We start from the raw sequence: 19,111 nt of genomic DNA on the forward strand, positions 1-19,111 counted from the left end.
ATATACAATGTATGTAACACACCCAGGACTCATGTCCATGATGTATATAAGAAGTTAAACAAATTGGTAGGAGAAATGAACAACCTCATAGAAAGGTAAGCAAAGGATATGGAAAAGCAACTCATAGCAAAGGAAACACAGTGGGCTAATGAGTGCGTGAAAGGATGCTCTGCGTCACAGTTAATCAGGGAATGTGAGAGACAAAGAAGACTGGAAAAAGTTTTTTTTTTTTTTTAATTGAGGTAAGTTGATTTACAATGTTGTGTTAGTTTCAGGTGTACAGCAAAATTATATGTATGTATATATACATATATATATATATATATATATACACACACACACACACAACTTTTTCAGATTCTCTTCCCTTATAGGTTATTACAAGATATTGAATAGAGTTCCCTGTGCTATACAGTAGGACTTTGTTGCTTATCTATTTTATATATAGTAGTGTGTATCTGTTAATCCAAATTCCCAATTTATCCCTCTCCCCTTCCCCTTTGGTTACCATAAGTTTCTTTGTGAGTCTGTTTCTGTTTTGTAAATAAGTTCACTTATATCATTTTTTTTAGATTCCACATATAAGCGATATCATATGATACTTGTCTTTGTCTGACTTACTTCACTCAGTATGATAATCTCTAGGTCCATCCCTGTTGCTGCAAATGGCATTATTTCATTCTTTTTGTGGCTAAGTAATATTCCATTGTGTATACGTACCACATCTTCTTTATCCATTCATCTATCAATGGACATTTAGGTTGTTTCCATGTCTTGGCTATTGTAAATAGTGCTGCCACATTTATTTCATCATTAATTTACTAATACATATTTAAGTGGTTTCAACGTGAGAGAGAAAAGGGATCTTCGAAAAGCTAAAAGCTGGCCTGGCACTCACAGCTGGGCCATGGTGTTCTCCTACTGAACACTGACAATTCCTAAATCTGACATCAGACAAGGTTATTCTGTGCTCCTGATGCAGTGAGATACTGTCCTCACACCTGAGCACAGACCAAAAGGCACCGTGCAAACCATGAAAATGACTTAACATCGCCCTCTTGTGGTCAATATGCATGACTGCTGCTGCTCTACTGCGTTCCATTTCTCCTACCTCCTATATGAAAATTGATACCCAACTGCAGAATTACTCCCACTTTCTGACAGTGCCCAGTCCAGAAGAAACCCCTGCTCACCTGAGCCCTCCCTCCTCATTACCTACATGTGCTCAATTCCTCACACCTTCTTATGAGAAGCACCTAGACTCCGTGGCGGTCTGCCTGCAAAAAGCATCAAAAAAAATAATTTTGACTACGGTGGTGTCCTGGTGGTCTTAGACTGATGACATCAACAAACGATGGGCATCAACATATGCTTGCTAAAGAATTTTCTACCATGATGTCCCCAATCTTAAAGTGTTCAACCACCTCTTCATGATCTGGACATTTTAAATCCTGCCTCCCCAATTCCTTCACCCTCTCCCAGAAGGACATCTTTTGAGACTCTTACCCTGCCTATAAATGATGTCATATGAGTGATGAATTTGTGAGTTAGAGTCCCTCTAACTTTCAGTTTTATATATTTAGTTCCAGTGTCCCTTTGTCTTTTGGAATTTAGTGCTGCAGAAAAGACTAAAGATAATTTTTTGTTTCTTTGAAGATGATTTTTGGGGGTTTTGTTTTGTTTCCAAGATTGGCTTAATCTCGTTGAAATTCCCTTGTGATGTTTTACATAAAATATGGTGCAATCTTGGGGTCTTCCTGTTCATCATTTTCACCTATCTGCATTCTAGGAGTGGTTTCCAAGGACAACCTCTATATCATCAACTCTTCTGCAATTGTTATCTATTTTACAGGCTTCACTGAATGTTTAAATTTTGCTATTATGATTTAGGCTTCCATGTAGTCTCTTCTAATCTGTTCTGATTCTTTTCTCAGCTCAGCAATATCCCCCTTACATCTCACAGACACCATGCAGCAGTTATTGAAAGAAAACTTTTGTTTCCTGCAATACACCTGAAAGAAAGCTTTTTGCCTGCATGTGCTCAGGTACTACCGATTTTGCCACAAGCCTCTTATTTCTTAACCATCTTTAAATAAAAAGAAATATACCCAAGCCCAGTATTGGAAAGTACTAATGTGTCAATTACTCCCACCATCTCATAGTCCACCTGAGAGCTAGGAGAATCCCTAGCAGCCAGTTGATTGCTGGTTCCCTTTCTGAAATGCAGGCACATTTGAATCTTCCAGGATCAAGAGGGTCACCCCAGCTCAAGAAAGACTCCAAATTAGAGCTGAGGTTCACCAGACAAGAGGACAGACAGAAGCAGTTTTAAAGTTTGCTTCTAACAAGTTTTCCCTTTCCTTCACTTTAAAAAACAGCCCCCCCCCCAAAAAAAACAGCCCCTTCACACACAGCATTATAATTTTTTATAGAAATAAAAGCTTATAATTTTCTGACAATACAGATGTAAAGAAATGAAAATCCTCCATAATGCCACCACCAGTGTTAATTCTTTCACTAACAATTGCATGTGTGAAGGACTACACCAACTGCTGAAAAAGAATCAGAAGCAAAACAGAAGAGGTCTCTTCCCTCTTGGGACTTACATTTCAGCAGAAGGAGAACATAAATTAATCATACAAGTCAATATAAAATTGCACCCACGAAAATATTCCAAGGAGAGAGACAAGGTCCCACTGAAGCACATAGTAACCCATTTTCTTTACACTAGTCAGAGGCCGGGGGTTCCCTGAGAAAACAGCAATGAGCTGGTACACAGGAGCAGAACCCAGTGTTCCACAGTGTTCTAATGAATCATTATCACATAGTTACATGGTTCATCTCACCCCTAGTGTGTTCATATATTTTTTTCCTTTTAAAAACCTTGAATATCTTTGGCATTTTCAAAGAACCAGGTTGTAAATCACTTGATCCGTTCTACTTTTGCTCTGCTGGCAAGATTCTAAAGCTAAGAAGGACTTTAGGTGTCTTCAACTAGGGTTATTGCTGGGCTTTCCTCATCTTGGCACTTGTACCCATACCTCACGTCAATGTGGGGTTCTGCTGGCTTGTGCCCCACTGTTAAGATTCTCACTGACGTGCTTCTTCTTACTGGAGGTGGGTAGGTTCTAAAGAATGGTTTTTACTGTTGGTGGGATCTTGATGCTGCTACTTTGAAGGCTAAAAGCTGCCCTGTTGGATGATTTTGCCCAGGCAAAACCTGCGCCCCCTGCCTCCACTAATTCTGAATTGGTAGGAGATTGTGGCTTACGGGTTGAATTAGTTTAACTCAAGAGACTCTTTTATAGAAGTATTACAATCTTACTTCAGTATTAATGGTCCCCCCTCCTCACCTAGCCCCCTTCTAATGTTGTCTTTAGGGTGCATTCCTCCTGAATGCCTTCACACTGTTAATTCTCATTTGTAGTTTGTAGTGCTGAGAACGGTGCCTGGCTGAACTGTCAGCCCCATGACGACGGGCGCTCCAGAGCTCCCTCTGTGCATGGATATGGCAGACTCGCATTAGGGTTGAAGGAAGGAATGTTTTCCTATTTACATATTTCTGTGACTATTTTAGAGGGAAGTTGGAAAATAATGACCCAGGAGTTTTTATTGAGCCTTCTTATCTAGAAGCGTTTTTAAAAATTAGCTGTATAATCCTAATTCCAATATATCTAGGTTTCTAATTTTATATTTTTACATCATTTTTAAAAAGCTACTAATATTTCTATCAAAAAATCTTGATTACATTATAAAATGAAAAGAGCTTGACTAATGATCACAACTCCAAGAAAAAATATGCCCTAGAGACAGAAAAGAAATACACCAATATGTTAGCGGCAGTAATATTGATATTTAGGCAATATTACTATGGGTGAGTTTTATTCTTTACTTTTCTGTATTTTCCAGATTTTCTAGAGGGAATGATTACATTTTAACAATAGTTAAAATTATTACTGATCTGCATATTTATGGGAGAAAAAAAACTATGTCCAGAAATTGTTTTCTAAACCAATATTTGAGTTTCTAAAATTCAAATATTGTCATAAATAACGAACGTGTGGAAAAACATTAACAAGTCCAAACATGGACCTGAAATTTTTTGAAGGCATGTTACCATAGAGGCAATTGATCCAGTGGAGACCCATGAAGAGTCACCATAAGAGGACAAAGCCACTTGTGTAAAGAAACAGCGTGACCATAAATAGGAAGAAGCAGAGACAAGAAGTACCTGAAGCACAGTGACCCAAAATGGATGTACTATTTAGTATGGTAAGTGTCAGGGGGAGGATTTCAGACCAAACCCAAGCTTGGGCGTGCTCGCCGGACACCCTGTCACTTAACCCCAACCTCCCACAGTGGGTTCTCTTAATATTACCACCCCTCAACAACAATCAATTGTAAACATAATGTAAATAAAAAGATCACTCTATCACAATTTAGGAAGGAAGAAATAAACGCATTTTTACTACTGCTGCTACTATTTGTTTTACGCTAAATTTGTATTTAAAATTCTTAATGCTATCATGACCTTGTATGCTATACAGAGTGGATGTTTCTTGTTTTTGCATCCCACCCCCCTCCCCCCACCCCTAATCCATTTCCCCTTCTTCATAGCATCCTGAATTTCCTTCCAACCCTTCCATAATTCTCAGCTATGCACTTTGGGTGATATTCACATCACAACTAAAGGATGCCCCAAGGAAAGAAATTAAACTCAGTTATAGTCCATGGTGAGATGTTTCTAGGACTTCTGGAAAAGACATGTTCTTTTAGCCTGTCCTTGCCCTTGATGGAGGGTCTGAGGATCTATGTGTGGAATCGCAGGGGGTTCCGTATGGAGTCTGAGGGCAAAACCAACACTGGAGAAGGCAGAGTACAGATTAGTCCTTGCCTGACACTGTGACTCGAGCAAGACCAGCTGAAAGTCAGGGCTACTGCAGGTCTTTCTTTTTTGCTTAAGTCCCTTTAAATTAGGTTTCTGTCAGTTGTACCTGTTAAATTTCTGACTAATATAAATAAAACACTTTTTTGCCTTAGCAAGTTTACTCTCAAATAACAGCTACACATATACTTTTTAGTAAAGAAATGTGTTCACCTTGTGATCGTCCACCAAGCAGCACATTCATGTTCTGTACACTTTACCATATGGATGTTATTCTTCAATTAAGAAGAAATGCGGTTGAATATGGTAAGCCATCAATATATAAATCACACCATTTCCCAATATAAAAAAACTGTATCAGGGCTTCCCTGGTGGCGCAGTGGTTGAGAATCTGCCTGCCATTGCAGGGGACACAGGTTTGAGCCCTGGTCTGGGAAGATACCACATGCCGCGGAGCAACTGGGCGCGTGAGCCACAACTACAGAGCCTGCGCATCTGGAGCCCCTGCTCCGCAACAAGAGAGGCCGCAATAGTGAGAGGCCCGCGCACCGCGATGAAGAGTGGCCCCCACTTGCCGCAACTAGAGAAAGCCCTCGCACAGAAACGAAGACCCAACACAGCCAAAAATAAATAAATAAATAAATAAATTTAAAAAAAAATTGTATCATATGGTCCATGAGAACACAGTCCCAGCCTCAGCTGAGGACAAAATCCACTCGAAAGCAATGGTACGTACCCAGGAGGGAGCTCAACAAATACCTGTTAACTAAATATACCTTGGAGTTCCTTGAAACTTTAAAGAAAAACATGACTCTTACTCATAGGGGACTTACAGTCTACAAGGAATATGAGATAAAGTCATCATACATGTAATTATAAAAGTGAGAATGGGAAAAATGAAATTAAGTTACGGTTAGAAATGGATGAGATTAAATTTGATCTGCTATTAGGATAAAAAGCAAGAACTCACGTGAAAGAGTGGGGAAACCCTCAGGTGAAAAAGATCCCATAAAACCCAGGTCCTACTTAGAATCTCATAAACATCGAAGAAACACAACACATTTTGTTGTTATGCTCACACTAAGGCATTTTATTAGCTGGCTTTACACCTTAAATAATACCTTGGTTACCAAAGGAACAATTTCCAATAACTGCAAACTAAGCAGTTCTAAATGGTTGTTTGTTGAAGGAAGAACACTCACTGCTCAACACAAAATACCTTTATTAACCTTCAACAAATCTTTTCCTACAGTTAACTAAAAAACTGCTCAGGTCAAATATTAACTACCTCAATAACCCATTTTAGTTATTCTTCCTTAAAAATGTGTGTTGTAAGTTGAAATGAAAAGAGAAAACTGTAAAGGTTTTGTGATTTGGCTGGAAGTAGAGTTCACGTCATGATGATTCAATGTCTTCTAACACATATTTCTGATAACTTCCGTAAGTCTAAGCAAGGTAAATCCATTAGTAACATTTCAAAGGAAAAGCTATTTTTTTAAATGAAAGTGCAATATTTGCCTTTCTTTGCCAGTTGGCAACTTAAAATTTTTGTAGGAGTGGTGAATGATACTTCTTTGCAGCTGATTATAGCTTGAATTTTCTCTCTCATTTAAAAAAATATCAATTGCACATTGTTGCTTTAACTGAATAACTGGATTCTTTCAAAACACGGAGGTTAACTATCTCATTGTGTTTAGAAACATAGTAGAAATTCTGACCCATCAGCCTTTTATCTGTAAAAGAAAAAAAAAAAGCATTTGCTATAATTTAACCAATCACATTATATGAACAACAACAACAAAAGGAAAAAATGGCAGTGGAGTAATCATTACATCAGGTGAAACTTTTTTGTTTTTCCTGCAACTTTTTTCCTTCCCTAGTCTTGTTATTTGAGATTTTCTATAATCTCTCCATTATTTTCCACAAGAGACTGCATCTTATTTTTAGAATGCTCTTTTATAAAGAATGTTTTGATAGTTAAATGTGATGCTGCTGCTGCTGATATTAGGTAACATTTACTGAATGCTTTCTAAATGCAATCACTGTGCCAAGTGCTTTATGCAGACCATTTCATTTCACAACTCCAGAAGGTAGATTCTATTACTCCATTTTCACAGATGGATAAATTACAGGACAAATGTTGTTCTTCTGCAGCTAGGAATTAGTGGAGCAGTAACTCAGACTTAGACTTAAGTTTAACTCCAGAGCCTTTTACATGGTACACGTATAACTGAATTTTGATGCAACCTAAAGCCCTATGTCCAAAGTATCCATCCAGTTAAATGAACTGAGTAATTTTTATGCAGAAAACAAGCATATGAAGTAATGAAGCCCCTTTTAAAAATACATGCATACCTCGGAGATATTGTGGGTTCCGTTCCAGGCCACCTCGATAAAGTGAGAATCGCAATAAAGCAAGTCATAGGAATTTTTTGGTTTTCCAGTGGATAGAAAAGTTATGTTTACACTATACTATAGTCTATTAAGAGTGCAATAGCATTATGTCTAAGAAAACAGTGTACATACCTTAACTTAAAAATACTTTATTGCTAAAAAAGGCTAACCATCATCTGAGCCTTCAGTGAGTCATAACCTTTTTGTAGGAGTAACATCAAAGATTACTGATCACAGATCGCCATAACAGATATAATAATAATGTAAAAGTCTGAAATACTGCAAGAATTACCAAAGTGTGAAACAGAGACATGAAGTGAGCAAATGCTGTTGGGAAAATGGTGCCTAGAGACTTGCTCAATGCAAGGTTGCCACAAACCTTCATTTTGTAGAACGCAGTATCTGTGAAGTGCAATCAAATAAGGCATGCATGTATTCATAAGATCTATATTAATCATGATAGTGTGGAAGAAAATTTAAATCACTGAAATTCTGGTTCATTTCTGGCTATTTTCTCCAAAACTCAACTGTACCTTACATTATATATTAATGTTTCAGAAACATTACTGATATATTAACTGAACTTTCTGAAGGAATGAACTGAGAACCAGTTACTAAAAAAAGAAAATGTAATGAGGGCACTTTGTTAAACAAAACCACTACCCCCAATTCATTTGACTCTTATAATAAGTCTATTCTCATGATTTGGACTGCATACAGATGATCTGGACTGCATACAGATGTATTTTTCAATGGATTTCCTTTAATTTTGAGCAATATTACTGGTGGAGAAGACAGTTTGGAAGTCTCGTTATGAGAAGATCTAAGATGAAACATTTTCTTCCCAACATTCTTTTAATCTTTAATAAAATTTTAAAATGTTGTTCTAATATAACTGCACTCCCGTTAAGCCATAAAATCTCAGTAATCATTCTTAAAAAGTAGAAAAAGAGGGCCTCCCTGGTGGCACAGTGGTTAAGAATCCGCCTACCAATGCAGGGGACACGGGTTCGATCCCTGGTCCAGGAAGATCGCACATGCCGCGGAGCAACTAAGCCCGTGTGCCACAACTACTGAGCCTGCACTCGAGTCCGCGAGCCACAACTACTGAAGCCCATGCACATACAGCCTGTGCTCCGCAACAAGAGAAGCCACTGCGATGAGAAGCCCGCGCACCGCAACGAAGAGTAGCCCCCGCTCGCCACAACTAGAGAAAGCCCGTGCGCAGAAACAAAGACCCAACGCAGCCAAAAAATAAAATAAATAAGTAAAATTTTAACAAGAAAGTAGAAAAAGACATAATAACCACGGACACATAATCAGTCACTTTAAAATACCTCGGTGACTACACCAGCAGCTATGGTAGAACCACTGTAGCGCAGCATGAATCTCCCCAGCTCTTTAAAGTCTTTGTACAGCTCAAGAGCCACTGGTCTTTGTGTCTGTAGCTCCACCAATGCATTCTGGCCTTTGGTCAACAATCTATCACGAAAAATAAAATGGAAATCTAATAAAGGTAAAGAAATGTAATTAAAACCTGAAAAATATTTCACATTCCAACTACACATCAACTTAGTTTTTCAAAAACTTAAAAAGTAAAAAGGGATTTTCTTAAAATGAAAATATATGCCTTTGAATTTGGGGGGGGTTAGTTGAAAGAAATGAGAGGAGTAATTCTAGATTTAAGACATATTAGCTAGTTCGTGTGTGCATGAGTGTGTGTGTGTGTGTGTGTGTGTGTGTGTATTTTTTAAACAATCCTCCAAATTGAACTCTATCCTTTGAAGGACACTATAATCTAAAATACTCAAGAGCCCTCCACCAAAGTCTTCCCTTTCATTCCCTCATGAAATGAAAGAAAGTGATGCGGTTGCATTTTAAGAAAGGAATGCAATGTCCTATGTCTTCCATAGTAAAATCCTAATTGGTAGACTATGTGTTAAAAAGTTATCTTTAAAGAGGATAATCTCCTAGTGCCAACACACTACCCTAGATCTCTCTCTCCCTTCCTCCTCTCTCTTTTCTCACATAGGAAGAGTGGTTCTTTAACAGACGTTCAGGATAAAATCATGTAAGATTCTTCCACAGTATGATGTTTATAGGAAATGAAGGGAGATGAGGCACAGGCCTGATTGCAAACAGCTTCACACAAATAAGCAAAACAACCAAGAATCCTTGTGCACGGGCCCCACCAGACTTACTGAAAGAGGGAGAACCCAAAGGGGACATTCTGAAATGTTCTCTAATTCAATTTTGATGTGTTCTAGAAGGATAGAGAACAGCATTCATAAACTCCCCTTCTGAAAGATTAATTCAGGGACAGACAGATAGAATAAGCCAAGGGTTCTAAAAAAAAGTATTCCCAAAATTCTAAATATTGGTTTTGGGCAATTTCAGCTTAAGGTCCCATTCCTTAGGAAGGAGAACATCTAATATACTCATAGTTTGCATTAAGTTTGGTTCTAGAAAGTTTGATTCCATCCCATAAAAAGCAATCGAGTCTACAATGTGCCAGGAATGGAAACAAAGGGGAAAGGCCAAATGGTGTTGGTGCAAAATAAAAGGACAAAGCTACAAATACGGTGACAGGAAAAACTAGCATGAGAATATATTAAAACCTAGAATTAGCATCATTGAGCTAGAATCTGCAGCAGGAGCAGGGAGGGTAAAATTCAGGATTACATCTGATGAGCCAATGTCAGATTAAGAATTTTCCAAGTCAGAGCCTGGCTCCTGCCAAAAGAATTTTTTTTTTTTAAGGAAAACATTTTTTTTCATCTGAAAATACTGCAATATGTATCTCTAAAGGACAAGGAATCTTTCTATAAACATAACCACAAACCTACTTTTTTTTTATATTAGTCTCTGTTTTACAACAAAGTGAACCAGTCATACATATACATCTGTTCCCACATCCCCTCCCTCCTGCGTCTCCCTCCCTCCCACCCTCCCCATCCCACCCCTCCAGGTGGCCACAAAGCACCGAGCCGATCCCCCCGCGCCACGCGGCCACCCCCCACCATCCATCCACCCCACGCCCGGCAGTGTATCTGCCAAAAGAATTTATGTGACCCAGCTAACTAGATTAGAATCCTGGGCCTGCCACTTGCTAGCTTTGTGATCTCAAACATGTTATACAATCTCTCTAAGCCTCAGCTTCCTCATTTGAAACATGGGAAACATAATAGTACCTGCTTCATATGGTTGCTGAGAATGGAAACCATGTGAAAGCACTTATGACAGAGCCTAGAAAATAGTGGTCCTCAAGAAACATCAGCCATTAGTTCTATCACACTTCTCAGTACATTATGGCAGACACTCATGCTAGAAGCTAAAGACTCAGGTTAAAAATAAAGAACTATCTTTAAAAGAGAGGTGAAGTAGCCTCTTTTTTCTAACTAATGGAGAAACAGGCATGGGTTTAGAACAGTGTGACGATTCTTTCTTCTACGTGCAGCCAATCCTAAATTAACCCTCTAACCACCTTGGCCTCTTACACAGGTGCAAATGAGGAGGAACACCCCAGGACTGAAAAAAAAGGGGATTTTGGGTGGGATTCCCCATAGGGCTGAAGTGAGGAAAACCCCAAAGGTGAAGCAGCCAAACCAAACTGTGGTCAACCTTTAGTTGAATTAGAGTAAGAAACTCAAGATTCTCAGGAAGCACCTCCTCTGAAAAATCCCGTGCCTATCCCAGCCAAGGGGGAACTGTCCACACCTAGACCTAGATGTTAATGGTAAGCAGAGGGGACCAACATGTGGTGACCACCTCAGCCTAGGCACCAGGTGGACTTCACGCAGAAAACAAAAGTACTTTCCAGGTGGGAAAAAAGTGTTTAGTTCACTCTCTTCCTGAGGTATTCTTAGCATAGGGCATGATTCCCATGAGGGGGTGACAAGAAAGTTAAGACGCACAATCAACTGGAATTTGGGACAAGTGGCTAGGCATAAATCAAATTCATCTTCAAAAATGTAGGACTGATTTTTTTAAATGCCTTCATTTTTACATCATCAGTATCTAGGGCTTGATACTTACATATAAACTTATATTTACATTTCTATTTACAATTCACACCCATCACCATCATATATAACTGAAATTATATCTAGCATTCCTACCTAAACAGGAGCTTAAATATTTTTGTGTTTTCATCTAGTCCTTTAAAAGAATGATTTCTGGAACAAGTAAAAACAGACTTCACTTATCACAAAGAGAAATATTATACAAATGAATTAATCTGTAAGGAATGTGCTTAAATTGTGTTTATTATTTATGCATTAAAACACTTACTTAGGCTTTTTCTTTGTGACTTCACCAGTGCTTTTGTTCAAGACGCTAATCAGTCGTTTAACAACAGCAGGTTCACTGACGGTTTGGTAGTGTAACAGCACCTAAAACAAAAAATTGTAACACTACAAAGCCGTTTGCTGCAGCATCTCTGGCACTCACACTGAATCACGTTAGCCTCAGCACTACTGCCTGGAGTTGCAGGATCTCCAGCTGCTTCCCCTAAGTCCCACCACTCCAATCAGGTTGTCCCTTAACTCACTAGGGGAAAAGGTCATGGGAAGCAGTTCCAATTTCTCCTCCACCACCTGTGTAAACTTGAGTAAATTACATAACCTTCCTTACAGGATTATGATGAGAACTAAACAGCAGAGACCGTGTCTGGTACCGCAGATGTTCAACAAATGTTAATTGTTTCACCATAAAAATGAGGGAAGGGGAATCGCATGATATTCAGCAGTAATGAACTGTATTCATTGCTGGATAATGAGAGTAAAATATTATATGGGAGTTTAGACAGGCTTTGAAGTCAGGCAGACCTGAGTTCAAATCCTAACTTTACACATTCTAGTTGTGTGATCTGGGGCAAATCCTGTAATTACCGTTTTCCCCCCAATATCCCCAGCATCAGGTCTCTCGTCACTAAATGAGGAAAACCAGATAATGTTATTTTAAAGTGGTGCCTAACACATGGTAAACCTGAATGAAGTTAACTGATGGCCTTATATATTAACTATTACTGTTCACGTTTTATATGTAAGGAAATGAACATCAAATAGGTTAAGCAGCAATAAGGGTGCCAAGACCACTCAATAGGGAGAGAACAGTCTTTTCAACAAACGGTGCTGGGAAAATTAGATATCTACATGCAAAAGAATCTTACACCATATACAAAAATTAACTCAAAATGGATCAAAGACCTAAACAAAAGGACTAAAACTATGAAACTCTTAGAAGAAAACAGAGTGGGAAATCTTCTTAATGTTGAATCTGGCAATGACTTCTTGGATATGACACCGAAAGTAAAGGCAACAAAAGAAAATGTAGATAAACTGGACTTCATCAAAATGTAAATCTTTTGTACATCAAAGGACACTTAAGAGTAAAAAGACAACCCACAGCATGGAAGAAGATATTTGCAAATCATACACTGATAAGGAATTAAAACCCAAAATACATAAAGAAATGAAAAGATGCTCAACATCACTAGTCCTTAGGGAAATGCAAATCAAAACCACAATGATGGGGCTTCCCTGGTGGCGCAGTGGTTGAGTGTCCGCCTGCCGATGCAGGGGACACGGGTTTGTGCCCCGGTCCGGGAAGATCCCACATGCCGCAGAGCGGCTGGGCCCGTGAGCCATGGCCGCTGAGCCTGCGCGTCCGGAGCCTGTGCTCCGCAACGGGAGAGGCCACAACAGTGAGAGGCCCGCGTACCGCAAAAAAAAAAAAAAAAACAAACCACAATGATACACCCCTTCACACTCATCAGTATGCCTATTATAAACAAACAAACAAACAAAAATCACCCCCCCAACACCCACACACACAAGAAAGGAAAATAACAAGGAAGAGGAGAAATTCGAACCCTTGCGTACTGCTGGTGGGAATGTAAAAATGGTGCAGCTGCTGTGGAAAACAGTTTAGTGGTTCCTCAAAAGTTAAACACAGAATTTCCATACAATCAAGCAATTCTACTCTGAGATATATACCCGGAAGAATTGAAAGCAGGGGTTCAAACAGATACTTGTATGCCAGTGTTCACAGAAGCATCATTTACATCTGCCGAAAGACAGAAACAACCCAAACATCCATCAACGGATGAATGGATAAATAAAATGTGGTAAATACTTACAATGGAATATTATTCGGTTTTAAAAAGAAATGAAATTCTGATACATGTTATAACATGGATGAACCTCAAAAACATTATGTTAAGTTTATATAAGTCAGACACAAAAGGACAAATATTGCATGATTCACTTATATGAGGGACGCAGAATAGGCAAATTCATAGAGAAACAAAGTAGAACTGTGGTTACCAGAGGATAGGGGGAAAGCGTGATAGGGGGAGTTATTGTTTAATGGGTACAGAGTTTGGGATAAGGAAAAAGTTCTGGAGGTGGGAGGTGGTGATGGTTGCACAAGGTGAATGTACTTAAGGCCACTGAACTGTACACTTAAAAATGGGTAAAATGGTAAATTTTCTGTTACAAATAGTTTATCACAATAAATCAAAATCAAAACATGAATTTAGTTAAAGTCTAACCCATTCTTCTTTTTTTTTCTTCTTAAATATATAGACAGTTTACCATATAAACTAAGGGAAACAAAAATATTTATGTATTAAGGAACTAGTCCCTAAATAGTGAAATTTAATTGCTTAGGAAGCCTCTCCTTGGTTAAATTTTTTAAAATTGTGAAAGTTTCTTCCCACAGAGAGTGGACTAAATGACAAAACGTGATCGTTTTTTTCTGAAACAAATTTCATCCTGGTATTCGTGAATCAACATAAGCAAGTAGAATCTCATAAAGCAGCACTGAAAAACTTTTAATTCATAAAAGAAACTACAGTACACAGGAAGACGGTATTACTATTCAAAGTAACTACCAACCTCCTGACCTCTCCACCTCTCCATTGGCAAAAATTATTGCCGCATGAGTAAAAACACAGTAACCAACCTCTTCAGTTTCTCTCCATTGGACATACTGCTTTCTAAGAATGAGTGCCATTCGTTCATAGCAATTTCTTGCTTATCAACACATGAATTTTAAAACTTAAAAGAAGTATTTGCAACAATAATTGTTTCTTTGGACAGAAGCTTTTGCCCCTCCCCTTTTTTAGCATATGGGAGAAATGGAATATAATTATAAAACTAAAATACTTAAACACTATTTTATAAATATAATTTTATAGGATCAAGTTTACATAGAAATAATTATAAAGAATTATAAGCAAAGCACATGATTATCTCAAATAAAGGTGCAGAGGTATAAAATAAATTTAAATGAGCTAAATAAATTTATTCCCAGTCTTTAAAATACTATCACTAATTTAAATAAAGTTTAAAGGTCTATTACTATTACTGCCTTACTTTTATTTCAAAGATGCATCAAATGGAGAAAATGATCTGTTTATATTTTTAAAGGCAAGCCATTTAATTCCACCGAGAAACATTTTTGATTCTCATGCAGAACCTGTACTATATAATAAGCTGATCAAGAAAAGAAAAATAAGTCTAATGGGGAAAATGTCCATTAGTTAAATGGCAAAAGCAAGGTTCCAAACTATAAACAGAGTATGGCCCCAAATAGCTGAAAAAAAATTTACACATAAAACAAGGAATTCGTGCTATTCACAGTAGTATCTTTTCTGGATAAGTAACAGTATAGTATAAAATCCCCCTCTTCCCATAAATGTGTATGTTCAAATGGTGCTAGTCAATGATAACCTGCAAACCAACCTCACAGCTTCAGCGTAATTAAAGTTTACCTAGGTCAAGCATCCCCAAAATATACCCATAGATACCAATGTACACAAAAAAATACTCTGAAATGTAAAGAATAGATAATTATAGGTTCCACAATTATAGAAGATTTTTTTAATAAGATGTTAAATATGATTTTTTAAATTCATTTATTTATTTATTTTTGGCTGTGTTGGGTCTTTTGGTGTGCGTGTGCTTTCTCTACTTGTGGAGAATGGGGGCTACTCTTCGTTGCAGTGCACAGGCTTCTCATTGTGGTGGCCTCTCTTGTTGCGGAGCACGGGCTCTTGGGTGCACGGGCTTCAGCAGTTGTGGCTCGAGGGCTCTAGAGCGCAGGCTCAGTAGTTGTGGCGCACAGACTTAGTTGCTCTGTGGCATGTGGGATCTTCCTGGACCAGGGCTCGAACCCGTGTCCCCTGCATTGGCAGGCGGATTCTTAACTGCTGCGTCCCAGGGAAGTCACAGAATTTTCTTATCATTTTTATTTTTTGTGTGTTTTCCAAAATTTTCCATAACAATGTATTACTTTTATAATCAGAAAAACTACAAATAAGCTTATTATAAAAAAAAAAAAAACAGAAAGACCCAATCTAAGAAGTAACATTTGGAACTCAGCAAAAAAGTATCTACCATTTTCCCTAAATGATTTTTTTATTATCATCAGTTTGTATCCTATTGATTATGAAATTTCTTCTCAATGCCTTTTTGAAAAAAACATCCCCAGACTTAAGGATCAAAATAAAGATGATTTTCAAATTCCAATTTCATGTTTTTCTGAATGAGAGTAATACAAATGTTAGTTGAAAATAACAATAGCATCATCACTTATAAAGAGAGTTACTACTTTTTAGGATAAAGTTATATTGAATTTATAAAAACAGTAACAAACATTTTGAAACTTACAGGAAATCCTTTAGTGATAGGAATTTCAATATTAAAGATGAGGATTCGGGCTCTGAAACGAGTGCAAACCTTAATGGGTTCTTTGGGGCCACAAAATATGCAGCCAACACTGTAACAACAACAAAACAAAAACAAAAAAGGAGAGCAGGTAGTTGGGGGGATAATTAAATACACATCCAATAGGAAACCTTTAAAACCATTAACAAGGTAAAACAATCCAGTAAATTAGGGACTTTTTCTAAATAGTCCCTTTTGGGTTAAAGCATGGCTTTACACCATTATTAACCTTATGTCATTTTCATACATTACAGTTTTCCCTCAAAGAACATGTCAGGTACACACGTTGACGCATATTAATTTAAATTTTAGTAGGTTCTGCTTATCATTCTTACACTTCCACAAGTGCCTATTTTTGGCCAAATGAGATTCAGAATTAACACTCATTCTCTCATTTGAGCTGGTGAATTGCAAATTTACGCGTTTTGAGGTCCTACATCCAAAACAATGGTCGCTTAAACTCATTTTCTCACTCACTTGATTTTGATGACATCCATCCCAACCAACGTAAGACTAACATGATCGCCCGCTGCTGCCCAGTCGACAGGTTCATCATGCAGAGTGATTCCTGGAAATGAGTAAGAACCAAAGCATACAGTGAAACACCTCAATATCAAACCATAACAACCAAGGGAGTTTGGCTGATTTGTGCCTCATCAGTCACTACTCATCATTTTCAATATGAATGGATTGAGATTGAGAAGTGTTAACTGTAAGCATTGAGGAAAACACACTTCGTCTAGACTTGACTCCTCTGGACCACCACCCTAAACATAAAGTGACTTGTATTTGTCCATAAAAGGCTGATTTCTACTTATTTAAGCAAGATTTTTTAAACTCATGTACACGACTCGTATATTCATTAAATAGGCCCCATTCTAATATTTCTCTTATATTAATGGATATAGGCATAATAGTACAGTCCCAGTTATTTTCAAGACATAATAGATGAGACTGGGGAAGATGTCTAGTAGTATTTAAGCTTCGCTCTAATTAGACAACCACGTAAACAATCTCTGAGTAACCCACAGGGCATCGGTACTCAGTCAGATGGTACCCTCGGCAAGCCCCTTCATTATTCCTGACTCAAAAGAACTGCTTCCGGGGCTTCCCTGGTGGCGCAGTGGTTGAGAGTCCGCCTGCTGATGCAGGGGACACGGGTTCATGCCCCGGTCTGGGAGGATCCCACATGCCACGGAGCGGATGGGCCTGTGAGCCATGGCCGCTGAGCGGGCGCGTCCGGAGCCTGTGCTCCGCAGCGGGAGAGGCCACAACAGTGAGAGGCCCGCATACCACAAAAAAAAAAAAAAAAAAAAGAACTGCTTCCCAGAGAGACAGAGGCACAATGCTAAATAGTTTTATGAAAAGGAGGAGATTAATAGTGTAAGAAAATTTAATTTAAAAATGATCCCAGCTATTGCTACCTTTATTACCTAGGGAAAATCCTAGAGTATAATTGCAAAGGGCAATAAAACTCAGGTATTTGAATAAAGGCTTTTAAAAGGTTTCTCATATTTTCTGATTCTGTGGGGCAAGTTCCTTTCTATAGGAACTTGAGTCTTATGATGAAGACAGTATGTAGACCAACAACTGGGGAACAGTTCTTGATTGACATGTTTTTAGTAAATTACAATTCACCCATCTCTTCCTGAAAATACTTATTTTTTCCATGTAGCATACTCTTAAGTGAGTTTCTTTGAGACTCTTTGGGAGTTCAAGGAGAACTTTAAGGGCTCTGAGACAACCTAAAGTTTTATTCAAAGTTTCATGTAGGTGCACATCTGAGTTAATCTGAGAAGAGGGGCCATACTTTCATGAAGGTATCAAAGAGGTTCCTGACTCTAAAAACGTTAACAATTATGATATTTAAAAATGTTTGTCAAATTTCCAACTAATTAAATTTAGTTTTTACATGTAAATTTAAAATGACCATATCTGAGTTTTGGTATGAAATGCGGAATTGAAGTCAGGAGCTAGCTACTTACATAGACTAGAGATTGCCTTTAGCTTAGGATTTAAGAGCTTTCATACTAGAAGTTTAATTAACAATATAAAATTTTCTGAAGATAATATATAATCTGACTTCCTTCCCCCAAACATGTTACACTGTCCTACATGTGATATTTATCTTCTTAAGCACTTTCTTCATTGGAGAAAGAAGTTCTTTTTTAACATCCTATGAACTTATATGTTAATCAAGTGAAAATGTAATTTAGAATTTCCACTTGTTGGTAGCAGATTTAGTCAGTTCCCTTTTTTAGGACACTACTGGTTAGTGAGCCACAGAAGCACCTAAAGTGTTCAGATGGAAGCATGCATTAAACCATCAAGTAAATCAACCAAAAGCATTAGGGTTAGAAATTGAGGACTGAGAATCTCCAAGTTGGGTTAGAAGGGTGGCTCTCAAGGAGTGAAGCAGTGCTTCTCATATGGCTTCCCTTTAAGAACCACTGGGTTAAAGGTAAGTGGCTGGAGTTTTTCTGGTAGGGTAGGGACAGGAAAGAAAGAGGGAAAGAACACAGAACTTTCAGAGGTGACCAAATTATGATTTTGGAGCTCACAAAGGAGCCAATCTGTAAGGTCTATGACCATGGTTTAGGATCATGGTTTTAATTCATGTCTGATTATATTAAAAAAAATTTCTTATTCTCAAAAAGGTCTTTAACATATAAAGAAATTCGTATTTCAATAGTATTGCAGCTCTTGATCACTTTAAGAAACAACAGCAGAGAAAATTTAACCTAAATTTAAAGATGAAGAAGGGAATGAAAGCCAAAGTTATTTCCATTTAACCTTTTTCTTTCTACTTGCTTAGAGATCAAGAAAATTTTGTTTGATAAAAATAATATACACTTTTTTAAAAAGAATCATTTTCCACAGACCTTTTGTTTGCAAGTTTACTTTATAGTATAAAACAGATCTTCAGTTTTATGTTGAAGTCAGAAGTTTAGTTGGAAGCTAGAATAAGGTAAGTGCAGAATTATAAACTTTTAAGCAGAATTCAAAAAAGAAGAACATGTATACATGTAAGGTCAAATGATCAGAAGATAGAAACAGTTATAAGCTATTATGAAAGGTCATATACATGCAAAAGCAATAA

At 37.8% G+C, this 19,111-nt stretch overlaps 1 protein-coding gene across 4 annotated transcripts in view; it reads right to left on the bottom strand.

The window, feature by feature from the left end:
* Positions 1-6,090: 6,090 nt before the first annotated feature.
* HBS1L (HBS1 like translational GTPase) overlaps positions 6,091-19,111 on the bottom strand; it is an 83,514-nt gene continuing 70,493 nt past the window's right edge. For all 4 annotated transcript variants that reach the window (XM_081250813.1, XM_081250812.1, XM_081250816.1 and 1 more), the window contains 5 exons: positions 16,489-16,579; positions 15,955-16,063; positions 11,570-11,670; positions 8,617-8,761; positions 6,091-6,618 (listed from right to left, as the gene is read on the bottom strand). In XM_081250813.1, coding sequence (XP_081106939.1) covers positions 6,607-6,618; positions 8,617-8,761; positions 11,570-11,670; positions 15,955-16,063; positions 16,489-16,579 — 458 coding nt within the window. In that variant the 3' untranslated portion in view covers positions 6,091-6,606. The remainder of the gene's footprint in view (positions 6,619-8,616; positions 8,762-11,569; positions 11,671-15,954; positions 16,064-16,488; positions 16,580-19,111) is intronic.

The sequence above is a fragment of the Mesoplodon bidens genome (genome assembly GCF_964165515.1).
Source record: "Mesoplodon bidens genome assembly, chromosome: 12".
NCBI classification, from domain to species: Eukaryota; Metazoa; Chordata; class Mammalia; order Artiodactyla; family Ziphiidae; genus Mesoplodon; species Mesoplodon bidens.